This window comes from Balaenoptera borealis (genome assembly GCF_965194805.1).
Source record: "Balaenoptera borealis genome assembly, chromosome: 12".
Classification (NCBI taxonomy): Eukaryota; Metazoa; Chordata; class Mammalia; order Artiodactyla; family Balaenopteridae; genus Balaenoptera; species Balaenoptera borealis.
Genome location: NC_138869.1, coordinates 13,284,057 through 13,310,372, shown reverse-complemented (window position 1 = coordinate 13,310,372; position 26,316 = coordinate 13,284,057). Strand labels below are relative to the sequence as shown.

The window sequence follows — 26,316 nt, the reverse complement described above, 5'->3', positions numbered from 1 at the left end:
AGACATAGCCCAGATGTCCATCAAAAGGAAAATGGATAATTAAACTCTAATATATCCATTCAGTGGAATGATACTTAGAAATAAAAAAGAATGAGATTTTGATACATGCCACAAACTGAATAAATCTCAAAAATATTTTTCTGAGTGAGAGAAAACAGACAGAGAAAAGTACATATTGTATGGTCCTATTTATATGAATTTCTAGAATAGGCAAAATTAACTTACGTTAGATTACAGATCAATGGTTGCTTTATAGTGGAGGGAGAAGGGTTAATTGTGAAGGGGCACAAGATAACTTTCCAGAGTGATAAAAACGTTCTATGTATTGCTTTGTGTTTGTCAATACTGATTGAACAGTTCATTTATGATGCAGCATTTTACTAAATGCAGAATATATCACCATAAAAAATATTCACACTTTGAATTGAGAGTCAGAGAACTGGATTCAACTCTTGACTAGCCACTTGCTATCTGTGTAACTTTGGGGGTAAATTTATTTAAATAACTTTCAGTTTCCTTACCGGTAAATGGCAATAACAATAACCATATCTTCATCGTAGAGTGATTATGAGAAATAAATGAGATGATGTATGTAGAGTGCTTAGAATAGTTTTTGGAGAATAGAAAATACTGAATGATTGTTAGCTATTGTTGCTGTTTTCATTACAGCACTCTATGAATACCAGGCAACTTGAACGTGTTCAAGTGGTTTGGTAAAGAGTTATATAACTCCCATTTAGTCACAGATACAATGAATGCAGAGGCAAAATTTCAACCCAGGTTTGTCTGATATGAGTCTCCATGCTCGTAGCTCTTGAAATGGTTGGCCTGATTATAGGAGAGATGGAAGTACCATCACACTGGTTTCAAAATACTGAGATTTTTGAAGGGCTTTCTCCCATTAAATCGTACTGGCTTACATGTGTTTTAAACTAAGTCTGGATTTCTAGACTTTGTATCAAGAACCTCCTGTTTACCGGTCTACAAAAGGGTTTCATCCAATACTACTTAATTAATTTCCTTCCACGGGTAGCATGGATGTGGCTAGTAGCTCCTCAGCCAAATCACCCAGTGTGTTCTAACTGTTGAATTGTCAGTGTTAGGTTTCTCGTTAGCACCTGGTTAAGATTTTTTCCTTGTCGGGTTAGCTGTTCTATTTTTTTTTAAATACGGGTGGAATGTGACATTCCTAAGAAGCTCAGAGCCTTGAGAACCTCTGAGATGAGGATTGTATCGACTTTATTTCTGTTATGAATATTGTTAGGGTTCAGTAGGAAGAAAACTATTTCACTTCTGATGATCGTGACTAAATGGTCAAAAGTATATGTTGTAAGATATGTGTACACATGTATAAAATTTAGTGTAAAATGAATCTTGCCTTGAAAAAAGAGCTAACAGAATATTTTTATCATCGTCACTTGAATAACTTAACTGAAACCAGTGAAAACAGTGATGAGTAGAGTCTTTAGGCACCTAAGAACCCTGTTTAAGAAAAAGAATCCCAAATGTCAGCATTCGGGGTGCTACTGTTTTCTCTCCATGTTTGTCTGGGGTCATTTGGCCACCAGAATTAAATGCTGCATCTCAGCCGTCAGCTCTCCCGGGTGAAGGATTAGAATCTTTCTTTTCTACCTTTTTACAAAAGCTACTTGCTCATTATTTCACTTTTCTTTCCAGGATATTCACTCATTCTTGGGTTCTGGGTCTATAGCAGTGTTTAGGACCCAGAATTGCCTCTAGGGAGTTCAACATACATATATGCGTAGTTTTCCTTTTTTATTTATAGTCACCAGCCCTGGATACAGAACTCAAATGGAGTTAAACCATGGCTTTTTCTTTTTATTTATACTGTCATTGGACTGATGATTCTGCTAAGTCCTTTCAAACCCTGTAGTGGGATCAATTTCCTTATGCCTTTTCTCTGCATCTCACAAGGCAAAGGGGCATCATGGCAGTGAGATGAAATCATTCCATCCCCACAACATGCTTACTTTGCTTCCAGGAAGTGACTTTGGACACCGGGAGTCAGATGACCCCGCCCATATGCCATTGCATCTGTACTACGTGTGCCCCTTCCTAAATACCTGAGGAGCAGAGTCATACTCTCAGCCCTGAGATGAGAGGTGGGAACTGCATTTAAGCAGAAGCATCTGAGTGGAGCTGTGAACAGTGAGAGCATGCATGAGAGGGTTTTCTGTTCATATCTGTGTCCCTTGGTTCTAGTTGGGTGTCTGGCACGTACTCAGTGTCCCTTACAGGCAGCTGACTTCATCTCCTCTGTTTCCTCCCTGCCTGTTTCCCCTATTCTTCAACCCAATACTCTTCTTTTTGTTCTTTTTCCTCTTTTTCTCCCTCCTTCTCCTCTTCCCATCTCCTTATCCATCCCCTTCTTATTTCTCCTCGTTCTCTTCCTTACCCTCCACCCCCCTTCCTCCTCCTTCTCTTCTTTGTATTTTTACAGACATCATGTGATCTTTCAAACACAAAAAGCAGAGAGAATAGTGGAATAAATCGCCACGTATCCATCACACAACCTCAGCAATAGTCAATATATAGCCAATTTATGTTCACATGTACCCTGAATGTTTCTCTCTCACCACTGGCTGTTTCAAAGTAAACCCAGACATTTATTTTTTTTTAATACTTAAGTATGTTCTCTAAGAAATAAATACTCTTAAAAATATATAAGAAACACACACACACACAAACCAGCAAAGCAGTAGTTCCCCATGGTCATCCCGTAGTCTCTCCCTTCTGTCATAAATGTCTTTATACCATTGATTTGTTTACAGGTGGATCTAAACCAAGTCCATATACCACATCTGTTTGATATACCTCTTAAGTCTTTTTAAAAATTTTAAAATGTTTCTCTCCACTTTTTTTTAACTTTTGCTATTTATGTGTTGAAGAAAATAGTTCATTACTATTTCTGTAGAATTTTTTACATTTGGATTTTGTTTTCTGCATCTCTGCAATGTTGATTTACATGTTTCTTTATTTTCTCTACTTCCTATAAATTAGGTTTTTTAATTAATTTTTATTGTAGTTGCTTTACAATGTTGTGTTAGTTTCTATAGTACAGCAAAATGAATCAGCTATATGTAAATTAGTTAATATATCCAAAAGCTTGGTCAGGTTCAGGTTGATTTTTCTTTCTCTTTTCTTTTCTCCTTTCTTTCTGTTCTTTTCTCCTTCCTCCCTACCTCCCTTTCTTGCTTCCTTCCTTCCTCCCTCCCTCCCTTCCTTCCTTCTTTTCTTTTCTTTCTTCCCCTCCCTCTCTCCCCCTCCCTCTTTCCACCCCCCTATCCTGAAAGTTCAACCTAAGTACAATTCCTGGAATGCCATAAACAGAATTTCAGAGGGGCAGAACCTCATTAATGAAGGGGCTCCTGCTGAGGGATGGGTTACGAGACCAGGCATCTATAGCAGTATGTTTTTTCTTAATCTTGAAGTCATGTCTGGAGAGATTGCTTCACGAGTGATTTTACCGTTTGCATTGAAGAAGCAACCAAAACTATATAAACAGAAATTTAGCTTAAGAAATCAGAAGAGGAGAAATCTAGGTGAGAAATGGAAACTGTATCTATGCACTTCTTTAAGAAACTCCGTCTTGTTCTTGTTTGGTACAGCAAGGTTTCTTGTGTGAGTTTCAGAAGCCCTGTTCTTACCTTTGCTCAATGGGCTGGCGTTACCTACAGCAGACTGCTCTTGGAAATAAAGAAAGCCCTTGGCTCAGTCTCTCAGAACACCTTCCACACATTGGGGGAGGTGTGAAACTTGGGGCTAAAACATTCCTTGCTTCCAGTGTGGTGCCCTGTGTGCATTGTGCAAAGCCTACTCCTGTCCCACGCACCTTGACTCACTGCATATATCTTTACCTGCACCTATCTGGAAATCGAAAATGGAAGAGTAGAAGAAAACTCAGCTGTGATGATTAAATAGTCTTCTGGGAAGCATCCTGCATGGAAGACGGTTAGAAACGAGGGTCTGTGGCTTTAATACCTTTGCTAGAGTTGTTTTTGAGTCTGTTAACATAGTACTCACTGTGTTCACTGCAGAACATGAGGATGTTAGTGATTCAATTACAGTCACATTTTTGTCATCGAAGGTGGAGGGTCAGTTGTTTTGCTGCTGTTGTTGTTGTTCCTCTGCCATCCCTTTGGCAGTTTCTCTGGGCATTAACTTTTCCACCCAAGGAGAGATCAGGGAAGACCATGATGGTGGTTGTCAAAACCATCCATTTCCTCCTTGCAGGAAACGCAAGCGAAACCTTCAGTGGGGGTAAGAGGATGTAAAAATCATGGCTAGCATGAACTTTGAGATTATTTGTGGCTCTAAACTAAAGCTGAAAATGGAAAGAAACAAAGGGGAAAAGTCCAGGTTCATCGCTTTTCCATGTGGAGATGTGGACGGAACCATTTAGCGGATGGTCTATAAGGTATAGTGAAGTAACAGGGATGGGGAATGGTACCCAAGAAAGCGTTGTGAGGGTTTAACATGAAACCATGGAAAGTGCTTAGCGCAGAGCCTGGTGCCCAGGAAGAACACAATAAGCGCAGGCTGCCTGTGGTACTGTGACAGGGACGCGCATCGTTCTCTTCACGAGCTGCTAGGCTCATTCAGCCTCACCTCCAAATAGAGGCACAGCAGCAGTGAAGGCTGTTTGTCTCAATCCAGAACTTCTGACTTTCCTTCAATTGGTATTTCTTGCTATGGGTTGTTACCCCCAGATTCTATGAATGGGGTCACTGTTATAAAAAAAAAAAACAAATTTGCATAAAACAGAATCTTATTTTACCATTGACATTCATCTTAAAAGAGAAAGGTATACCCATGAGAGGAAAAAAAGTTATCCAGTAAACTAAGTTATTTGTTTATTTATTATTATTATTATTTTTTTTTAACATCTTTATTGGAGTATAATTACTTTACAGTGGTGTGTTAGTTTCTGCTTTATAACAAAGTGAATCAGTTATACATATACATATGTTCCCATATCTCTTCTCTCTTGCATCTCCCTCCCTCCCACCCTCCCTATCCCACCCCTCTGGGTGGTCACAAAGCACTGAGCTGATCCCCCTGTGCTATGCAGTTGCTTCCCACTAGCTATCTATTTTATGTTTGGTAGTGTATATATGTCCATGCCACTCTCTCACTTTGTCCCAGCTTACCCTTCCCCCTCCCCATATCCTCAAGTCCATTCTCTAGTAGGTCTGTGTCTTTATTCCTGTCTTGCCACTAGGTTCTTCATGACCTTTTTTTTTTTTTTTTTTTTAAATAAAGTATGGGAGGGACTGCAGTAGTATTTTAATAAGGCTTGCCTGGTAACTGTAGCGTTTTTAGAACCCTGCAACATTTTCTAGTGCTCCAGGATATCCACCCTGCTTTCCTTGCATCCTTTTTACCCAGAATCTAGCAGTTCTGTCACCACCTGTATATGCCCTGACTCCATTTTCAGAGCTCCTGTGACATATTCTTTTCCTGTGTTTATTAGTGTGTTTATCATTTGCAGTATACCCAAGCATTAGTATTTTAGTTAATTATATACAGTACTACTCAGGACTTTAGCCTCAAGAAATTTTTAAGTCTGTGGCTTTACATTCAATAAAATATATTTGTGTAATGCAGCATTTAAAAGCACAGTCAGCACAAGCATATATAACTTCCAAGAGGTCTTCCCGATGCAAATAACTGCAATTAATATGTGAAATCAAAATACAAATTATAATTTATCACTCCCATAGAAACATATGGTAAACATTGGGTCAGTTGTTCAAATCGACAGGACTGTTTTGGTAGGTTTTTCAGTTCGCACTAGCAAATATCTTTGGTTTGTTTCCTGCCTATGCCCAACCTCCTCTTCCTTTTGGTTTTCGTATTGCAGTGGGATTGTTTATATTAATAATTTCAGATCCATAATTTCTTACATTTTCTGTGCCTTGTTTTTCTCCCTAATAGTTTGCTCATGCATATTAACTAAGGCATATATTCTGAGAAAGCAGTATGTTAAAATGGGCAAAATAAGCAGATCTTTCAAAGAGAGAAGACTTCACCAGCAGAATGAACACTAGAAATTCTGGTCGTGAGAGGGTTTGTAGATTATTCTTGTGTAGTGCAGCTGAAAATTTATTCAACATAAGCTTAAAGGAGTGTGCATTTTGAAGATAAATACTGAACTATTTGGGTAAAAATAACATTACATCAGAAAATCGGGAGACTTTAAAAGGAAAGCTTCTTTGCATGCTGGAGAAATAAAAAATAATTAATGCTTCAGGGTTCTCCTTATTTTATCTAAACCTCAAACGCTTTCCTGGGAAATGTGATGAAAAGGATGAACTTCATTCAAGAAAAGAATATAACAACATCTCAGTTCATCAGAAAGCCTGAAAGAATGAGCTGTTAACCGAGAATTGATTGAAAATGCTTTCTTTTTTTCTATTTCAATCTACATTGTTAAAAATATTTCTTAAAACTACCCTTTTTTTTTTTTGCACTTTTGGGGGGAAGAAGGTGTACTTACGCTAGTCCCTTGAGATGTTGTAAAATGGTACATGAATAAGAACTGTAGTGTTCAAGTAAACCTGGAAAACATTGAGTATCAAGCTGTAGTTAAATGGATAAGCCATTGAGTATGTCACTTGGAAAAAAAAAAGAGTAGGGTAATTCTAGGCTTGGCTAACTCACAGCTTGATTGTATTTTCACATCCTTGTCACATTTTTATTCTGCTCTTATTCGTATGCTGGCTAATTGCCTCAGGACTGCCAAATGACTAGAGTAAATGCAGTGTGTGTGTTTGTGTGTGTGTGTGTGTGTGTGTGTGTGTGTGTGTGTGTGTGTTGGGGGGTGTGATTGTTTTGATGCAATTGAGTTCATCTCTCTTTAAGACCAAATAAACTTTCTCAGGAGTTCCCCAATAAACTTTTTCTGACAATTTTTATTGAAATATAGTTGATTTGCAATGTTATGTTAGTTTCAGGTGTACAGCAAAGTGATTCAGTTACACACACACACACACACACACACACACACGTATTCTTTTTTAGGTTCTTTTCCATTATAGGTTATTACAAGATACTGAGAGTAGTTCCCTGTGCTATACAGTAGGTCCTTGTTGTTTATCTATTTTATATACAGTAGTGTGTATTTGTTAATCCCAAACTCCTAATTTATCCCTCCCCCACCTTTCCCCTTTGGAAACCGTAGGTTTGTTATCTATGTCTGTGGATCTATTTCTGTTTTGTAAATAAGTTCATTTGTATCATTTTATATGTGGAACCCAATAAACTCTTCTTACATCTCATTATCTAGAATTGTAACCCATGCCTGTTCCTAAATCTTCCCTTGCCAAGGAGGAAACTGGATTGGCTTAGACAAATGAGGATAGACTCAGTGAGGCTCAGGAGAGGACCTGAACCCCTCACTCCTTTGGTGGCCGCCAGTACCTGAAGAGAAGCAGATTTCAGTTAGGGGAGGAGGGGAGGGGTGCTAGATGAACAACCAGAGACTCTGACCTTGGCATGCAGTTGCATCTGCCACAGTAGGGGAAATAAAGTTAGCCTTTTTTGTTGTTGTTGTTAACTTGCCAGTTCTGATTTTCTTGATGTAAGGCTACATTTTTCAAGTCCTGGTAACCCCAAAGACAAATGTACCTGTGTTTCTCAGAGCCCTTAATAAGCTAACATACCTGATGACTCTTCAAGAGAGGGGTAAAACCTATAATGTTTCAAACATAATGAAATATTTCATTATTTAAAATACTGCAATTATTTTTCAAGGCATTCTTTCTGAGATGAATGTCTTTATGAATGCAGGCTAGAAACTGCTCTCCTGAATTACTAGTCTGAACCTGTTTCATAGTATATATTTTAGAATGGTCGTAGTGCCATCAAGATTGCCTTTTTAAGTACTCTAAAAAATAAGAGAAATTTGTAAAGTAGCAGGTTATAAAATTATTAGAAAATGAATTACCTTATAACATAAGTATAGTAAAATGTTAATGTAAGAATCTAGTTGGTGAGGTCACTGTAATGTTCTTTCAACCTTCCTCTGTATTTAAAATTTTTGTGATAGAAAGTTGAAACATAATAAAACAACCACAACAAAACAAAGAATAGCTTTTATGTATGCAACCAAAAACCAGAGGAAATACTTAGGAGAGAAAACCATATTTATAATAGCAAAACTAAGGAAAATACCAAGACTAACTTTCCACGAAACACTCAAAACCTATGTGAGAACATTTTTTTTTTTTATTTTTTTTTTATTTTTATTGATTGATTGATTGATTGCTGTGTTGGGTCTTCGTTTCTGTGCGAGGGCTTTCTCTAGTTGCGGCAAGCGGGGACCACTCTTCATCGCGTTGCGCGGGCCTCTCACTGTCGCGGCTCTCTTGTTGCGGAGCACAGGCTCCAGACACGCAGGCTCAGTAATTGTGGCTCACGGGCCCAGTTGCTCCGTGGCATGTGGGATCTTCCCAGACCAGGGCTCGAACCCGTGTCCCCTGCATTGGCAGGCAGATTCTCAACCACTGCGCCACCAGGGAAGCCCAGAACATTCTAAAACACTATTGAAGGAAACAAAAGTAGCCTTGAGCAAATGAAAAGACACACATGGGAATTCTCACCTTTGTAAAAATTTCTGTTCTGGCTAAGTTGATTTATAAATACAGCGTAAACTCAACATCAAGTATTTTTTTTCTTTTCTCAAGATAGATTAGTAGTTAATAAAGCTCATTTGAGTAAGTAAACAAAAATCAACATAAAATTTGAAAAAGAAAGAACAATTATGGTGAGAGAGGGACTAACTCTACCAGTTATTAAAATATGTTATAAAGAGTTTATAATTGAAGCTGTACTGTTGGCCCATGAATAGACAAACCAAACAGTGAAACAAATTTTAAAAATCCAGAAATAGATCTAATTATGCGTGGAAAACTTAATATATAATAAAGGAAGCACTTCAAATCAGTGAGAAAAGATGAACTGGCCTATAACTAGGAAGCTATATGGAAAAAGCTAAAATTTTGATTCTTCATACTGCATACGAGAATGTATTCCAAGTGGATGAAATATCTAAGTTTAAAAAATGAAATTATACAAGAAGAAAACACAGATGGAATATTCTGTAGCCTGGGGTGGGAGCATTTTTTCAAACCATGATTGAAAATCCAGAAGCAATAAGAAGAAAATAAATTGATAATTTTTTTTAGAAAAACATTTTTTAATCTAATATAATTTTATTTGGAAAATACCTAAAGTGAGTAAAAGAAAAATAACAAACTAGGAAAAATATTTGCAACTTAATCTCAAAGAATTAATATGCTTAATTAATAAAAAGCTTTTAAAAGTACAGAAGAAAATGACCAAATTTTTATAAAAACAGTTCGCAGAAAAGAAATACAATAGCCTTTAACTATATGCAAAGATGTTCAGCCTCCCCTATAGTAAGAAAAATCAAATAAAAATAGACTGTGGTAGCATTTCTCACCTAGCTGATTGTCAGAAATCCAAGTTTGAGGACATACTTGGTTGTCAGAGTTGTTGGGAAATGAACACTCTCTCTCTTTGCTGGTGGGAGGACAAAATGGTACAAACCCATTAGAGGGGAATTGGCCAATATTTAGCAAAAACACATACAAATTGACTCTTGAACAAAGCAATCCCGTTTCTCAGAATAAACCACCAAAATATTCCGGTAAGAATTGAAAAACACATATATGCCAAGGCTGCTCATTACACTACATTTTTAGACTATTGGTTAGACATTTATTCTAAGAATGTTATTTGTGTATTATGGAATCAAGCAAATAAATAGTTATAATGGTGTCATTAAGAACCAGGATTTTCCTCATGAAAAAAAAAAAATGAGGTAGAGGTGTAGGAGTGTCGAGTTAAGTAAAACTCCTGTAGTCCAGAATTTGAATTCATAGTAGCAGTATGGATTCATGATGGATTTTATCTTTTTTCAAAAAAGGTTCCTGCTCCAGACACACTGAAAAGGCCTAGACCCAATGAAGAGCAGTGAGCCCGAGGTTGATTGGTAGTTGAATGAGATACATACAAAGCAAAGAACTGTCTGCCATTTGAGATATTAATGTGTGCTCTGAAAAGGAAAAAATATGAATTCAATTAATTTGGGGAAATTCTGAACTTCCTTCTTGGAAATTATACTTTATATTAAATACTCTGAAAACGTCTCTCAGTAAAGAAACCTAATAACGTTTAACACAGTGGATGTCGGGAACACTTTGTTTTGCAGGAGAAGGGACAGGGGTTGTAGAATCCCTACTGTTTCTTTCCTACACAAATGTGTCATAGAAGACAATCTGGGAAATATTGCTGCGAAAGTGAAATTCAATCTGCGGTTAATTATTTGTCATAGAGGGACACGAGGTCTAAAGAGAGTTCCTGGTATTACCATGTACTTAACGAATGCCTAATTTAATGCAAGTATTGTTTAGAATCTACCAGATATTAAATGCTGTGTTCAGTGCTGGGGATATAAGCAAAAAAAAAAAAAAAGAAAGAAAGAAAAGGAAAGTCTGGTAGAGCATTAAAATATAGTGATATTATTAATTTTATAATAAAGATTTGAAATGTTTTATGAAAATCTTTAATTCTGATCAAGAAGCTAAGTGTAAGCAACCACTGGATTGTGCCACAGGGACAGAATTAAGTTATGATGGGCAAAAGCAAGGAGAGATATTTCTGGCAAAACAAGAGGCATGACCAAAGATAATTAACGTTAGATCTGATGATGTTTACGGGAAAAATAGCCATACTTGTCTGGAGCAAAATATATATATGTTTTAAATTCTAGAAAAAGGGTGAGGTAGGGCCCATGAAGTGAGAGAAATGTTGGTTTTGGGTTCTGATAAACCTGAGCTGTCATCTGCTCTTCCTGTACATGACATTCGGAAGGTGATTTAATTTCTGTAAGGCTCGGCTTTCACATCTGTATAATGAGGACTAATAATATTTAACTGACAAAGTGAGGATGAAATAAAAATCATGTATATAAGGCCTCCAAGACAGTGGAGGACACTTCATCACTGCCAGTTCTTACTGTTGTTAGGCAGATAGGAACAAAATGATGAACACCCTGTGTTGTCAGGGGAAAGGGTTTGGATTTCATTTTGTGGGCAGTGGAGAACCACTGAAGGATTCTGAGCACGGGGGTGAAGTGTTTAGCTCTGTGGTTTGGAAAAGTGAACGTGGAGGAATCACTAGATGAAGAGAGACACCTAGCATTGTGTCCTGATGGGAGATGAGAAAAGCATAAATAGGGCATTGGTAGTGTGGCCAAAACTGTTCACTGTTTCAGGTGAGGTTTTGGCTATTCATTAGATATATGTATGTGGGAGGGTAGAGTAAGAGACAGGAAAGAATGAAAAAATGACATCACGGTTTCCAGCCTGAGCATCAGAGCTGCCAGTAATACGCACAATTGAGACAGGCAACCCAGGGAGTAGAGCAGGTATATAGAAGAAGGTAATGAGTTCAGGGGTGGTATTTCATTAGTTTTCTATCATTTTCTTTTGGCCTATCACCTTTCTAGACTCAGTGAGCTTGAAAGATTTGCACGTGGCAGCCCAGCTTCTAATCGCTGCAATCCCTTGGTTCTATGGGGCCACTATGTTTTGAATAGTGTGTTGGCTTATTACAAGGGCTTTTATTGTGATCCTTTGAAGTGCTGCTTCTGAAATTTACCTAATATATCAGAAAGGTTAGTGTAATGTGCTTCAAAGTCAAATACCAAAAACTATCAAAGCAACCGAACATGGTAGCCAAACATGGATGTGTGGCTTGCGCGACTGTACTCCTCAAAGCATTGTTTTCTTTAAGCATAGTTGAAAGTAAATGCAAATTGAGACATTCTACTCAACACCAATGTTTGTGTGTGTTTCTTGTTTTAATGTGCAGGACAGGAGAGAATTGGAAAAGATTCCAACTATGAGCAGGAGGGTAAAGTTCAGTTCGTGATTGACGCAGTGTACGCAATGGCTCATGCCCTTCATCACATGAACAAGGATCTCTGTGCTGACTACCGGGGCGTCTGTCCAGAGATGGAGCAAGCTGGGGGCAAGAAGTTGTTGAAGTATATCCGCAATGTGAATTTCAATGGTGAGTCTCCATGTTTTCTTTTTTCAGGCTGACATGGGGCCTTTATGTTGTAGAAAAGAACATCTAGAGAATGCCACACAACCCTAGTTTGTCTAAAATACTATATATAAAAGTGACAACTGCTCATAACGACAACATTGAAGCACTGAAAGATAACAAGTTACAATACTTTCTGAATCCGAGAAGTCAAATTATGCCCAGTATGGTGTTAATGTCCTTGTATACATCGAAATTCTAATATTCTGACATATGGTAAATGAGATAACCAGAATATCCAATGATGTAACTTTGGGTGATACAGAACTTGGTGATATCCAAGTCTTTTGACAATGCAGCAATGTATTCATACTCATCCGGTATATGTCCACACAGATATTTCAGAATTCCAGTTTCTTGGTCAAGTGATATGTTTTGCTTGAGTTCATTAAATATATTTAGATGTCTCTATTCCAGTCTCTTTTGGAATCCTAAGTGTTGACATTATGTGTTTCATAAGTTAAGTAGTCAGATTGCAATTTACTCTTGAGTATGTGGATTATAGCATTTCAAATTATTGAATCAATTATATGAATGAGTAGTGAGTGAGCAAATGAATAAATAAATTTGGGGGGGTGGGTTATGGTTTGCCCTCTCTTTCTTAAAATAGAAGGACTTTTGCCAAGTTTTTTCTTGGTGAGTGTAAGCAGGAATGGGAGGGGATAAGAGGAAAAGGAAGGGACAGTTGCTCTAGGTACTCAAGTTAATTGAAGTAATGGTTGTAATTTTCCACACCAACCACATGTCACATTACATATTTATTTCTCAAAGAATAAAACTTGGGCAGAAAGTAATTGGTTACCTAAAATAAATGTGTAGAGATGAGTGGGAAATATAACAGGAGATTTATTTTAGGAATTGGCTGACACTGTTATAGAGACTGACATGCCCCATGATCTGCCATCTATAAGCTGGAGAACCGTAGAAGCAGTGGTGTAATTCAGTCCAAGTGTACAGTCCTTGGGATCAGAGAGTTGGTGGTGTAAGTCTTGATCTGTTTCTGAAAGCCAGAGAACTAGGAGCTCCAGTGTCTGAGAGCAGGAGAAAATGGGTGTCTCCACTCAAGCAGAGAGAGTGAATTTTCCCTTCTTCTGCCTTTGGTTCTATTCAGGCTTTCTAGGGATTGGATGATATCTGCCCACACTGGGGAAGGTCACTTGCTTTATTCAGTTCAACAATTCAACAATTCTTTGTTCAGTTCAACAGTTCTTCCAGGAACATACTCATACACACAGAAGTAAAGTTTTGCCAGCTATCAGGGCATCCCTAGTCAAGCTGACACATAAAATTAACCATCCTGAATGTCAATTATTTCTCAATTAAAAAATAACCATTGCATGGAGTAATACAAAATTTAATACAGTAATAAACCTAACTAAATTACATATGAGTAACATAACCACGCTGAAGGGAGTGAGGAAGAAAGATAAAGAGTGCAAATAATTTTGGAAGACAGTATTTGACTATATACTATAAGACTGAAGACATGAATAACTGTACGCAGATATTTCACAATCCCTAGGAACTTAGTATGTTTTTTTCCCCACAATTCTGAAGATTATTTATGTCCATAAGAGGACTGAGAGATTTAATAAAAGATATTGTGGATAACGAGAGTCAGAGAAAGAAATTACTAATAAGGATGGGAGAAAGGTAAAATAACACTTGTTGTGTTGGATTAGAATGGAAGATACCAGCATGGGCTCATGGCTTTTAATACACATGCAGATGGGGAGGTAGGGAGATGGATATGGGTATGTTTGTGTGCGTACAAACCTCCACTGAGAGGGCCTAGGGGCCATGACATCCTGGTAGAAATGACTGCACTTGCACCCACATGTTATTTATAAATACCATTCTCCAGTGAAAAGAACTAGGGCTCCCTAGTGAAACTCTCAATTCAGGGGCTAGAGCAGGGCAACTAGAAGATGAATTTGAAACCATGTTGTGCCACAAAGCAAGAAAGTGCTCAAAAACTGATGGGACCATGTCGAAGGGGCAAAGGAACCAACTTGAAGAAGATCCCACTGGCTAATTCTAGGCCAACAGTGGGTTAAGCTCATAGAATATAATAAATATCAATGAGTCCATACTAATAAATAAATAATTGAATTGGATACGTAAACGCAAGAGAAGAGACAGCACGATGGAATGAGGCAAAGATGGAAATACAAAACTCACCATTTTGCAAAGACCTCAGTAATAAGTGTTTCAGGCAAGAATCATCAATGGATGCTAAAATTATTGGGCTAAAAGTAGGATGAGAAATAAGATACTTGCATAGCCTCAAAGTGTCCTTCATCGTAGAACACATTAATTACAAAGGGGAAAAGAGCAGCCTTGAAGTGGAGAAACCTGGAAGACAGCACTTAACCAAGTTGTCAAGGTTGGTGTCACCAGTAATGAGACTTAACAACATCACATGCTACTAATTATTAGAGAAATGCAAATCAAAAGTACAGTGAGATACCACTTCACGCCAGTCAGAATGGCTGTTATCAAAAAGTCTACAAATAATAAATACTGGAGAGGGTGTGGAGGAAAGGGAACCCTCCTACACTGTTGTTAGGAATGTAAATTAGCGCAGCCACTATGGAGAACAGTATGGAGGTTCCTTAAAAAACTAAGAATAGAGCTACCATATCCCACTCCTGTGTGTATATCTGGAGAAAACCAGAATTCAAAAAGATACATGCACCTCTGTGTTCATAGCAGCACTATTTACAATAGCCAAGACATGGAAGCAACCTAAATGTCCATTGACAGATGAATGAATTAAGAAGATGTAGTTGGGAATTCCCTGGCAGTCCAGTGGTTAGGAATCCGTGCTTCCACTACAGAGGGCATGGGTTCGATCCCTAGTCCAGGAACTAATATCCCACATGCCACGCAGTGCAGCCAAAAGAAAAAAAAGAAGAAGATGATGATGTGGTATATGTATGTATACAGTGGAATACATAAAAAAGAATGAAATAATGCCATTTACAGCAACATGGATGGACCTAGAGATTATCATACTAAGTGAAGCGAGCCAGACAAAGACAAATATCATATGATATTATGATATGGAATCTTATATATGGAATCTTAAAAAATGATACATATGAACTTATTTACAAAACAGAACTTACAGACTTCGAAAACAAACTTACAGTTATCAAAAGGGAAAGGTGGTGGAGAGGGATAAATTAGGAATTTGGGAGAAACATATACACACTACTATATGTAAAATAGGTAAACAACAAGGACCTACTGTATAGCACAGGGAATTTTACTCAATATTTTGTAATAACCTACATGGGAAAAGAATCTGAAAAGTGTCGTGTGTGTGTGTGTGTGTGTATGTGTGTGTGTATATATATATATGTATACTGAAAAGTGATTCACTGAATCACTTTGCTGTATGCCTGAAACTAACAAATAGTAAATCAACTCTTCTTCAATAAAACATTAATTAATTTTAAAAAAAGATAACCCTGGGAAGGTTACAACATCACTTCTGAGGTCTTATTGCCAAAAATACATGACCTCCATCTAATGTTAAACAAACACCAGACATCCAAATTGAAGGTCATTTTACAAAATAACTGGCCAGTACTCTTCAAAAAGTGTTGAGGTCATGAGAATGACCGATGGAGGAATTGTTCCAGACTAGAAGAAACTAAGGAGACATTACTATTAAATGCAATGTGGGAACATTGATTGATCTTAAACCAGAAAAAGGATATGAATGGGACAGTGGAGGAATTTTAATAATATTTGCGGATTAGTTTTAAATAGTATTACATCAATGTTAATTTCCTGGTTTAGATAATTATGTTATGGTTTAAAAAATCTTGCTTCTCTGCTTGTAAATAATAATCCACTTAAACCCACAATATTGTATCAATCATTCAGGAGTTACCTAGTATCTGGGTGAAGAAGAACCATATCTGATTTTGGAACCAACAGTTTCCGAGTTAAGATGGAGACAAAAATGACTATAAATACAACCAGAAAAATGGTTCGACTACAAATTATCTTTTTTTCGTAGTTTCTTCCTTATCTTACAGAATCTCCTAAAATATATAACAAATTTTCCCAGAAAAAGCACACATAAATTTCATTACATATCCTGGGGTCAGTTTCTGCGCTTTGTATGCTGGTCCATAGATAAGCATCACAATTCTTTGGCCAGTAACAAAGAAGAGTCATTTTGAGAATGTTTTGGTGATTCTCATCTGATTCTTCTTCTAGATAATGCTTGCAGACTTTGGTTAGGACGGGCTTACCACTGCTGAGCCAGAGATGCTGAGCTTCTGATTGGACACAGGCCCTACGTTTATCAAATGATTACTATGTGCCAGAAACTGTCCTAAGTACTTTTTGTGTATTGGCTTCTTTAATATTCATAATACTAAGTGGCTTAGATACTGTTATTTCCCTTTTTTTTTTTTAGCAGATAAAGAAACTGATTCATAGAGAAAGGAAGAATCATGATGTCTAAAGCCACGCAGTTACGTATTGATGATGCTGTAACTGGTACCTAGGGTACCCAACGCCATGGCCTGCTCTCTTGACTTTTATTAAGCGTCTGAGAGAAAGGGCTTATTACAACATTCCTGCTGTTCCATCTTGGAACACAGGCTCTGCGGGAGCTCACAGGCAGGGCCAATCCGTTCCCTCTCTTTGTCATCATTGTAGTCATGCTCTGTTGTCAACGTAATCTCCTTTTCTCTGAGGGTATTCTTTCTGCCATATGGACAGGCAAGGAGGAGACTCCCAGGGCCGTGTGACATTCATTAATGGTGGGACTCAACCGTTTTAGAAAGCAGGGAAAAAAAAAAAAAAAAAAGAACTGTGTTAGATTTAGTTAAGCGGCTTTCATGTCGCTTTAAGTGAGCAACTATTAGGGTGAAAAGAAGCTTGACATTTTTTTACTCGTTCAATTTCCTGACTTTTAGATAAAGAAATCAAATTTTAGAGAGGAGAAAATATTTGTCCAACCACAGCTAGCAAATGACAGAGACAGACCTAGAACTCAAGTTTCTTTCTAGTCCATTGTGAAAAATGTAGCCTCTCTTCTGCATGTTTTAGAAAAATCTTGATGTTTCTTGGTCTCAGTGAGCTTAATCGTGCTCTTCTGTTACTTCAGTACAGAATTTTCCATACCCCTGGGAGTTCTGTTCCAGTCGAGTAGAGTGCAGTTTAATCACTCCGACCTTCACATTTATGAAAGCATCAATTTAGGAAGTGATAATAGAATGCTCTAAAAGTATTGCTACATCTTCAGCAATCACTTAATCTCCTCTTGTGCACCAACAGAAAAGATGGCTAATTATGTCATCCCAAATGAATGCAATGACCTGAGCCTAAATTTTAGTTATCTTGATGTTGGATGTTGGCCCATCCAACCAGATGTCAGTATTTGTCAATTTAACAAATTTGTTGTCTTGGATACACAACCTTAGAGAATTGTTATATAGTGAAGTCTTTAATGTGAAGCCTGTCTGTACCTAGATTTACTCCTTTCCAGAAAACAAATTGGGTTGGGGTATATTTTATAAAGATGGCATATCTCATGTGGTCTTCTTGAAACATGAAGTTAGCTTTTCTTCATCGAGGGTGAGATCTGTATTCCCTCCCCTTGAGTCTGAGTGAGCCTGTGGCTAATAACAGCAGTGGCAGTATGTGACTTCTGTGGTACAGAATGCCATAGGGCTTCTGCATGGTTCTCTTGTGACTTCTGTATTACGAACACAGCTGCCATGTTAGGAGGAAGCCAAGAAGCCGAGGGTCAGGCCGCATGTGGTGCTCCAGCCGTAGCCCCAGCTGAAGTCACAGCTGATAGGCAGCATCAGCTGTCAGACACGTGAGCTTCAAGCTGCTCCAGCTGATGTGAGTGGACCAGAGAGGCACTGTTTCTGCCAAGCCCTGCCCGAATTGCAAAATACAGATTGTCATTTTTTTTTTTTTTTGAGTGCCACGTTTTAGGATAGTTTGTTGAGCAGCAAAAGGTAACTGGAACACGAATCAAGGTAGCCTTTCTGGAATCTGTGCATGGGGTGGTAAGAAGAGAAGAGAAAACCTGTCAGGTCAGTACTTTGATGCTGAGGACTGTTTTGTCATCGGAGCATCGTATATCTCAAATCCTTCTTGATCCAGGAAAATAAAAGGAATTTCACTCAGATACTCTCATCTGGGAAGGAGATTTCCTACTTGAGTGCGTTCTCTCAGCCATTCTCTCCTCTCAGTATCCCATCTTGTCAAGTGGCCATGTTTCCTTTACTTTAGGACACTTGTGTTCTGGCCCCGATACATTGTGGAGGTTCCTGCAGAGGATCGCTTCTCCTTTGAGAACTTATTTATTTTCTCTGGATTTGTTTGATCCTTATTATTATTATTATTATTTGATATAGAGTTCACTGAACACAATCCCTCTTTTTCTCTTTCAAGAAGTTCAGGGGTGATGTTGAAAAGGAGTTGTGTGGGGGAAAAAAAAAAGCCTGAAAAATGCCAGTTGCGTTGTAGAATCCATCAAAAAGGTCAAAGCCACACCATACATTGTTACACATCACTTAGGTAACGTATTCAGCTCTTCTGCCTTATTTTTTTCTAAGCGTGAACTTTAATGAGAATGGAAAGGGCAACACAAGAATCATTTCTCCTCACAAGGATTGTAAGGAGAGAGAGAGAGAGAGAGATGAGGCAGTATGTACCTTTCTGATGAATATTTACCTGGTGGGATGAGATCCTTTGGAGCCCCAGGCCTCTGATATTCTTCCTCCATTCTCTCAAAGACTCTGAAAAGCTCACGTCCTATTATTTAATGACTAGAAGCTGTAGAATTAAAGCAAAGTACAACATGAATCCTAGTATCCAATGTGAAAGAAAAGAGAGGTGAGTATCTGAATATTAATGTCTTCCTGAAAAATAATAAGAAACACTTCTGTTGATTCCTCTACAGAGAGGGCTTAATGGGGTGTCTTTGTGGACCATGGGGATAGTGTCTAGGTGAAACAGAGAAGAAACAAATTGAAATGGTGCCCTTGGCCACACACAGGTTCAGCCACTGATTCAAGTTCGTAGGATCAAATCAGCGTTGCTCATAGATGAATGCCCATTCCCAGAGTGGATTCTAGCCTGCTGCTTGGAAAATTTTAAAAATGTTTACACCAATGGAGAAATTTAAATTAAATACCAGTTAGGAGAGACTCCTTTGATGCATTGGAAAACATTATTGGTCTGGGGGTCTGACGGCATGCATCAGGGTCTGGTCCTGAGATATTAGCAAAGAAAACAATATTAAAAGTGAAAACTATAAGAAAAAATCATGGCCATCTATTGAGCATTTATTATGTAAAAGGCATGGGACTAAGCACCTTGTGTACATTGTTACATTTAATTCTTACTAACCCTATGACAAAGGTATTAGTGACACTCAGAAGGAGAGGAAGACTGAATAATTTGATACAGGTCACACATATAGGAAGTGGTAGACCTGGAATTTAAACCCTTTCTAGGGGATTCCAGAGCCAGTTATTGGGCACTATTCAAATTTAATGAGCAGAGTGGGCCTGAGGCAAATGATTGCCCTCTCTGAACCTAAGTATACTTCCTCACCTGTAAAATTAGGAAGCTCATTGCTCTGTGTCCTCCAGGTTTGTATTAGTTTCCTGTTGCTGCCATTAAAAGATTACCATATATTTGCTAGCTTAAACAACACACATTTATTATCTTATAGTTCTGTGGTTTGGAAGTCTGATACAGGTCTCTCTGAGTTTTAGTTAAGGTGAAGGCAGGGCTGGTTCCTTTTAGAGGCTCTGGGGGACTATCTGCTTCCTTCCTTTTTCTAGCTTCTAAAGGCCACCTGCACTTCCGGGGCTCAGGACCCCTTCCTTGCATCACCCTAGCCTCTTGTTTTCCTCCTCACATCTTCTCCTTCCTCCTTTGACTCCTGCTGCCTCTTGTAAGGGCCATTGTGATTACACTGGGCCCACCTACATTATCCAGGATAATCTCTCCCATCTCATGACCCTTCATTTAATCATACCTGCAAAATCTCTTTGCCAAGTGTGATGACATTCACAGATTCTGGGGGTTAGGACTTAGACCTACCTGGGGAACCATTTTGCAACCTACCACAAGCTCTGATTTTTTTTTTTTTTTTTAAATAGACAGAAGTGTCATAAAAGTCTGTGCCTGACACTTGTAAGATAGTGTGGGGTTCTTTTTAGCTGCCCCTGCATCCTGCCTACGTGTTGGACCCTCTCTTCCAGCAGGGGTAACTTTCAGCTCACGATTGTAACTTCATATGCCTCTTGTCACCCAATATATTGTCCCTCTTTCTGGCCCCTTTTTTTTTAAACTTCATTCTTGTGTTGAGTGATCGTTTTTGTGGGATCACTCTCAGTGTCATGCCTGCTTGCTTAGTGTAGACACCCTTTTTTTACTGTTTCAGGCGTTCTCTCTCCTATCCAGTTAACGTGCCTTAGTTCTTTCATCCATGTCATCAATGCAAATACTACATTGGCCCAAATTCTGCAGAAGCTAATGACTACTAGCCAGATGCAGAGTTCTGCCACCATTAGAAGCTGACATGTTTAATGAGAATTATCAAAAGTGCTTCATGCTCATTACCTAAGACTTACCTCGTCCCTCCCCTAAAAATAGCAAAATGGTCTTCTGTTCTCAGTGATTCTGTTTCAGCCTGTAATTGATCTGTAAACTTCCTTGTAAATGGCAGGAAATACACTGTTTTCTGCTGGGAATATTGATCTAGTATTAACTTATAGGAGGAGCAGACAGTAGTCACATATGCTGAAGCCAGTGGTATTTTTCCTGTTTCTTATAGAACATGAGAGAAATAGCGCTCAGTTACAAACTTTTGGTGATTCTTTTGTAACTGCTGTATTGCTGAAAGTAAACAAAACTCACATCTTCCATTCTTTGTATATGGTTTGCCACTTGTTCCACATGATTAATATTAAGGGACTTTTCACTCATATCCAACTTTGAATTTATATATTTTTTTCAAAACATGCATTAGTCTTTTTAAATTGACTTCAATGTCTAATTGTGCCAAAACATTGGTTTTATCTTAAGATAGACATTTTAAATAAGACCCAAATAGAAAATCGAGAAAGAATCCATTGTTTATTAAGCATTCACCAGGCAAACTGCTAAGCATTTAAGACTGGTTATCATTTAAAACAAATTAGAAATAATCAGCCAAAAATATTTTTTAAATGCAGTCAGTATTCAACTATGTATGTAAGTGAACTTTTGAGCTTGTTTTTTGATTCTCTTGTATTTCATTTTTAAAATGTATTTATTATTTCTTGAAATGATTCTTTATTGACCACAATTTAGTGTTTGATGGACACTAAAATAATAATAACAACAACAACAACAAAGCTTAATATTTTCTCTTGAAGATAATGCATTTGATTGTTATTCCTTAAAAGAGAGGACAAAGTAGAATAAAATATTTTCAGATACTAAAAAATTGAGCTGTTCAAAGGGGGAAGCAGGTTGTCTTCCCACCTTCCATAATTAGCATTCACAGACCATCATGATGACTTGCCCGGGAGTTTCAGGGGGCATCTTGGGGGAACCTATTAAACAGCAAGGCTACCTCCTAGCTACCTTTCTCATCACCAGGTCTCCAGACCATTACCCTGGAAGCAAGAGACAGAAGGAATCTCATTTAACTCTAAAGTCTGTCTTTGTCTTGTCTTCACCAGGTAGTGCAGGCACCCCAGTCGTGTTTAACAAGAATGGGGACGCCCCTGGGCGTTACGACATCTTCCAGTACCAGACCACAAACACCACCAACCCTGGTTACCGCCTGATCGGACAGTGGACAGATGAACTGCAGCTCAATGTGAGTTTTGCTTGTTCCTCTTCCTTTGCTTTTGTGATGAATGAACAGACTTTTAACATGCTCCCTGAGGCAGACGCTTCTTGTCTGTATGTTTGTGAGCATCCGCAAGTGAGCGTACAACTTGTTACGGGCATCAGCAGGGACTGATGACCAATAATGATACAGCAGTGATAGCAGTGATGATGGCGCGGATAGGAAATGCGTGTGGAGTTCATGCCTGACGTTATACTCGGCAACTATGTGAATCATCTCGTTTAATCTGAGGCTCTGATTGCTTTACAGACAAGTTACCAGCTAATACTTTAATACTTTGAGGAGATCTTAATCTTGGTCAAATTATTTTTCCCTTCTGTCCTTCCTTCCTTCCTTATTTGCTGGTGTTTTTGTTTGTTTGTTTGTTTGTTTTTACTGAGTCACTTTGGCTTATACTGAGAATCTCTGGGTAACATCAGCGTTAATTTCCATAACCACTCCTTCTTTCTGTAAAGCATAACCTTGAGTGAGCAAGCACTTCCTTGTGCAAGGTTATGTCAAAGTTCACTAGCCAGAGCCCATTAGGAAGTCATCTGTAGTCAAACACAGTTAGGTTTCTTTAACTCGCTGCATGAAAAACAAGCTCCTGCCAGCAAAGCTCCTTCAGGATGTAGGAGTTCAGATGGGATTCACTGTAGAGTTTGGGCTGAGTTGGGTGTTTCTAAGAAGGTTTCAGGAAGCTGGTATCAGTTTTGGGTTGGGTCATCTTAGGAAGTAGAGACAATTTGATAACTCAGTGTCTTGGTGATTTTGATCTAGGAGGTGGGGCGACAAGAGCTGGGCAAGAGTTGTCACTAACAAAAAAACGGTAGACACTTACGTGAACTGGGAAAGGGAGATGTCTAGTTATTTTTGTGGTTGCAGAGCATCCTTGTTTGTGTCTAATTTCACACATGATGGCAGAGTGACCTTGTTTTGTCTTGTTCCACCATCACAATGACCATCATAGTGGCCTTGTGTGATTATCATTTACATTCCCCTGAAGTGGTTCTGTTTGGAATATGCCTGCTTAGGTGTTAGCTGACAGCTTTCCAACCCCCTTTTTAAGTTTTGTGTTTTTTTTTTCACTTTTTTAATATTTCAGGTTCAACATTCAATAATGTGCTTCTAATAATACTTCCAATGCCCTATTTGAAATTAATGGTTAGTTTAAATGAATATACCCAGTCTTCCCAGGGAGTAAAGACCACACGGGCTAGGATCCCTCCGCCCTGGCTGGGCCCAGCACAGCTGCAGCTCAGCACACCGTGCATCCCCTGCTTTTCCTCCCCTCCCGGGAGGGAACTTAAATAGGCCAGGCCTGAGCCTGCTGGCTGAGGTCCTGGAGCCTGGGGGTGATGGCAGAAGTCGGAGCAGCAGGGCTGCTGCAGGGCCTCTTCTGCTGAGATGTGCTGGACCGTTTACACTTCCAAGAAGTTCTACGGCAGGTCCTTTGATGTGGCATCAAGCTTGAGTAGGACACTCACCAGGGATATTGTGGACAGGTATATTGGGTAAGGCTTATAAATCAGGTAGGGCTCGCCAAGGTCCACAAATCTACTTTGAAATAGTAATATATACAAACACGATTTTCTTGTGTCCGGCAGGGCTCTGCATTATTATGTGTTCTCCAGAGAAACAGAACCAGTAAGATAGATAGATAGATAGATAGATAGATAGATAGATAGATAGATAGATAGATTATAAGAAATTGGCTCACAATTCTTATGAAGGCTGAGAAGTCCCAAGATCTGCACTTGGCAAGCTGGAGACCCAGGAGAGTCAGTGGTGTAAGCTCCAGTCTGAGTGTGAAGGCAGCAGAAGACTGATGTCCCAGCTCAAAGATAGTCAGAGAGAAAGAGGATTCTCTCATATTCAGACTTTAATTCTTCTGGTCAGCCCCTCAGATTATCTGAGGCGCACATACATTGGTGAGTAACTGCTTTACTCAGTCACCAATTCAAATGTGTATCTCATCCAGAAACTCCCTCACAGACAGACCCTGTATAACGTATAACCAAATACTGGGGCACCCCTGTGGCCTCATCAAGTTGACACGTACAAAGAACCATCACAGGCTCTATCCCAGAAAAGTCCTTCTAATGTCTCTTCCAAACCTGGAAATTATGCCATTAGCCTTTATTGGTGTACACCTTAGGAGGCACTTTGGAAATGATTGAGATCAGGGCTTTTTGAGAGTAGAATGCAAAATTGATGTCTTGGGGGCAGTAGAGCTTGGGTCGTGATTTTTAGAAGAAAGGATTGTGCATAAAGGGGGGGTTGATGAAGCCATGACAGGATGTTTACCTCATTTGCACATTGTCCTGCGTGGTTCTGCTTGTATCTGTCCTGTTCTTTCTCAAGGTCCACCATCCCAGTGAGCTGACAGGAAGATTATTCTTTGTTTGGTTTGTATTTTAAGCTTTATACGAATTGTATCTTATTAGCCATTCAACAAGTAGGGTTTTTTTTGTTTGTTTAAAAGCACCTGTCATGTGATGAGCATTGTGGGAGGCAGTATGTACACAGTGGAAATCAAAATAAACATGGTCCCTGTTTGCACATAATTGAACATCTAGGGCAGAGTTACATGGTAAACAAGAGATATGTGTGTGGAAATTCCCAAGTGTGGTAAGAGGCAGAGTGGGAGAAGGAATAATGGAGGTGGAGAGGGGCCTACTGGATGAGGAGCAGATGATGAAGGGAGAATGAGTGATCCACGGAGCAGGTCAGGAGGCGGACACTGCCATGGTATAACTAAAGGAGGGGACGGGGAGGAGAAGTTAGGGCAGTAGGTAAGAGCCAGAGCAGGCAGTCCCTTGTAGGCCATGGTAAATATTTCTAAAATTTTATTCTCAGTGCATTTCAAAGCCACAGAGAAGTATTAAGCAAGGGAGTGACTGGATCAGAATTAGGAATAAAAATTATTTTGTCTGCTGAGAAGGTAATGAATAACAAAGGGCAAGCATGGGAGTGGAAAGACCAATTAAGAGTGCACTGCAGTTGTCGAGCTAAAATAGAATGGCTTAGTGAAGGGGTTCTCAAACTTCAGTGTGCAACAGAACCATCTGGAAGGCTTGTAAAAACACATATTGCTGGGCCCACCCCCAGAGTTTCTGATTCAGAACATCTGGGAGTGGAAGGAGGCCCAAATATTTGCCTTTCTAAGGAGTCCCTGTGTTATGCTGATGGTATTTACTTTGAGAACCACTGGCTTAGAGAGTGTGGTAATAGTGGAGATGTAATGAAATGAGTGGAAACACATATATATGTGTATATATGTATATGTACATCTATAATTACATATATATCTTATAGGAAGAATAACATAATTTAGTGATGGATTCAGTGCTGGGATTAAAGGGAAAATAATACTGGGTTTGAAGGAAAAATAATCAAGAGTGAATCCCACGTTTTATAGCTTGAGGCCGTTTGGATGCTATAACAAGAGATTAGAGAGGCTCCTGGGAGTGGGAGGAGAAAAATTGAGAATCCCAATTGAGTCTTCCCAAATATATGAAAGCCTAAATGAAATGGATATAAATCTGAAGCTCAGAAAAGAGTTTTGGGTCATACTTATAAAAAAAAATGTAAGTTGTTAATCTATAACTGGCCTTGAAATCCATTAGAGAAAGAGAGAGAGAGAAACTGTAATAGCAGAGAACCCAAGGCCCTGAAAAACCTCATAGAAAATGACACAGTTCCAATCCAAGTACTCTAAATAGCACCCAATTTAAAAGATTCTGTTTCATTTGCCTGGAAGGTTGGGCCGACCATAAATACTTTGGACTTTTGTTTTTGTTTATGGAAGCTAGATCAGGAATGTATGCTTGACTTAGCACTAAATAGGAACATTTCTGATGCTACTTTGTCATGCTGAGAGTGGTATGGCAGGAAGAGCAGACAGCACCACAGATCCTCAGCTGAACCCAGTAATTGATGCTCAGGATAGCATGCACCTTAAAGGTACAAATGGCTGAGCCAGGAACAGGGACAATTTTAGACCCGTGAAGGGCTGGGTTAATTCAGAGGGTGGCCACTGTGGTAAGTGGCCTTGGAAAGAGGTTACCATGTTGATGCCTTTTATGGGCTCCTTAAGATACTGTAAAGTCCAATTTGAATCACTAAGAGAAGACTAAAATGGAGGTAAATGCAGTGCTCAGAGGGCACTCCACCCTTCTCACTGGAGGCCCGGGCCATAGCCCATAGCCTGTCCAATGGTTGGGATCCTGTCCCTCCAGCATCACCGTGCTCAAGATATTACTTTTGCTCTAATTATT

General features: G+C 38.9%; 1 protein-coding gene across 22 annotated transcripts in view; it reads left to right on the top strand.

Annotated features, from left to right (window-relative positions):
• GRM7 (glutamate metabotropic receptor 7) overlaps positions 1 to 26,316 on the top strand; it is a 1,142,612-nt gene that overhangs the window by 849,667 nt on the left and 266,629 nt on the right. For all 22 annotated transcript variants that reach the window (XR_014232667.1, XR_014232668.1, XR_014232669.1 and 19 more), the window contains 2 exons: positions 11,923 to 12,123; positions 21,885 to 22,024. Coding sequence is in view for 9 of the 22 variants with exons in the window: in XM_082347526.1 (XP_082203652.1) it covers positions 11,923 to 12,123; positions 21,885 to 22,024 (341 nt within the window). In the remaining 13 variants the exon portion in view is untranslated. The remainder of the gene's footprint in view (positions 1 to 11,922; positions 12,124 to 21,884; positions 22,025 to 26,316) is intronic.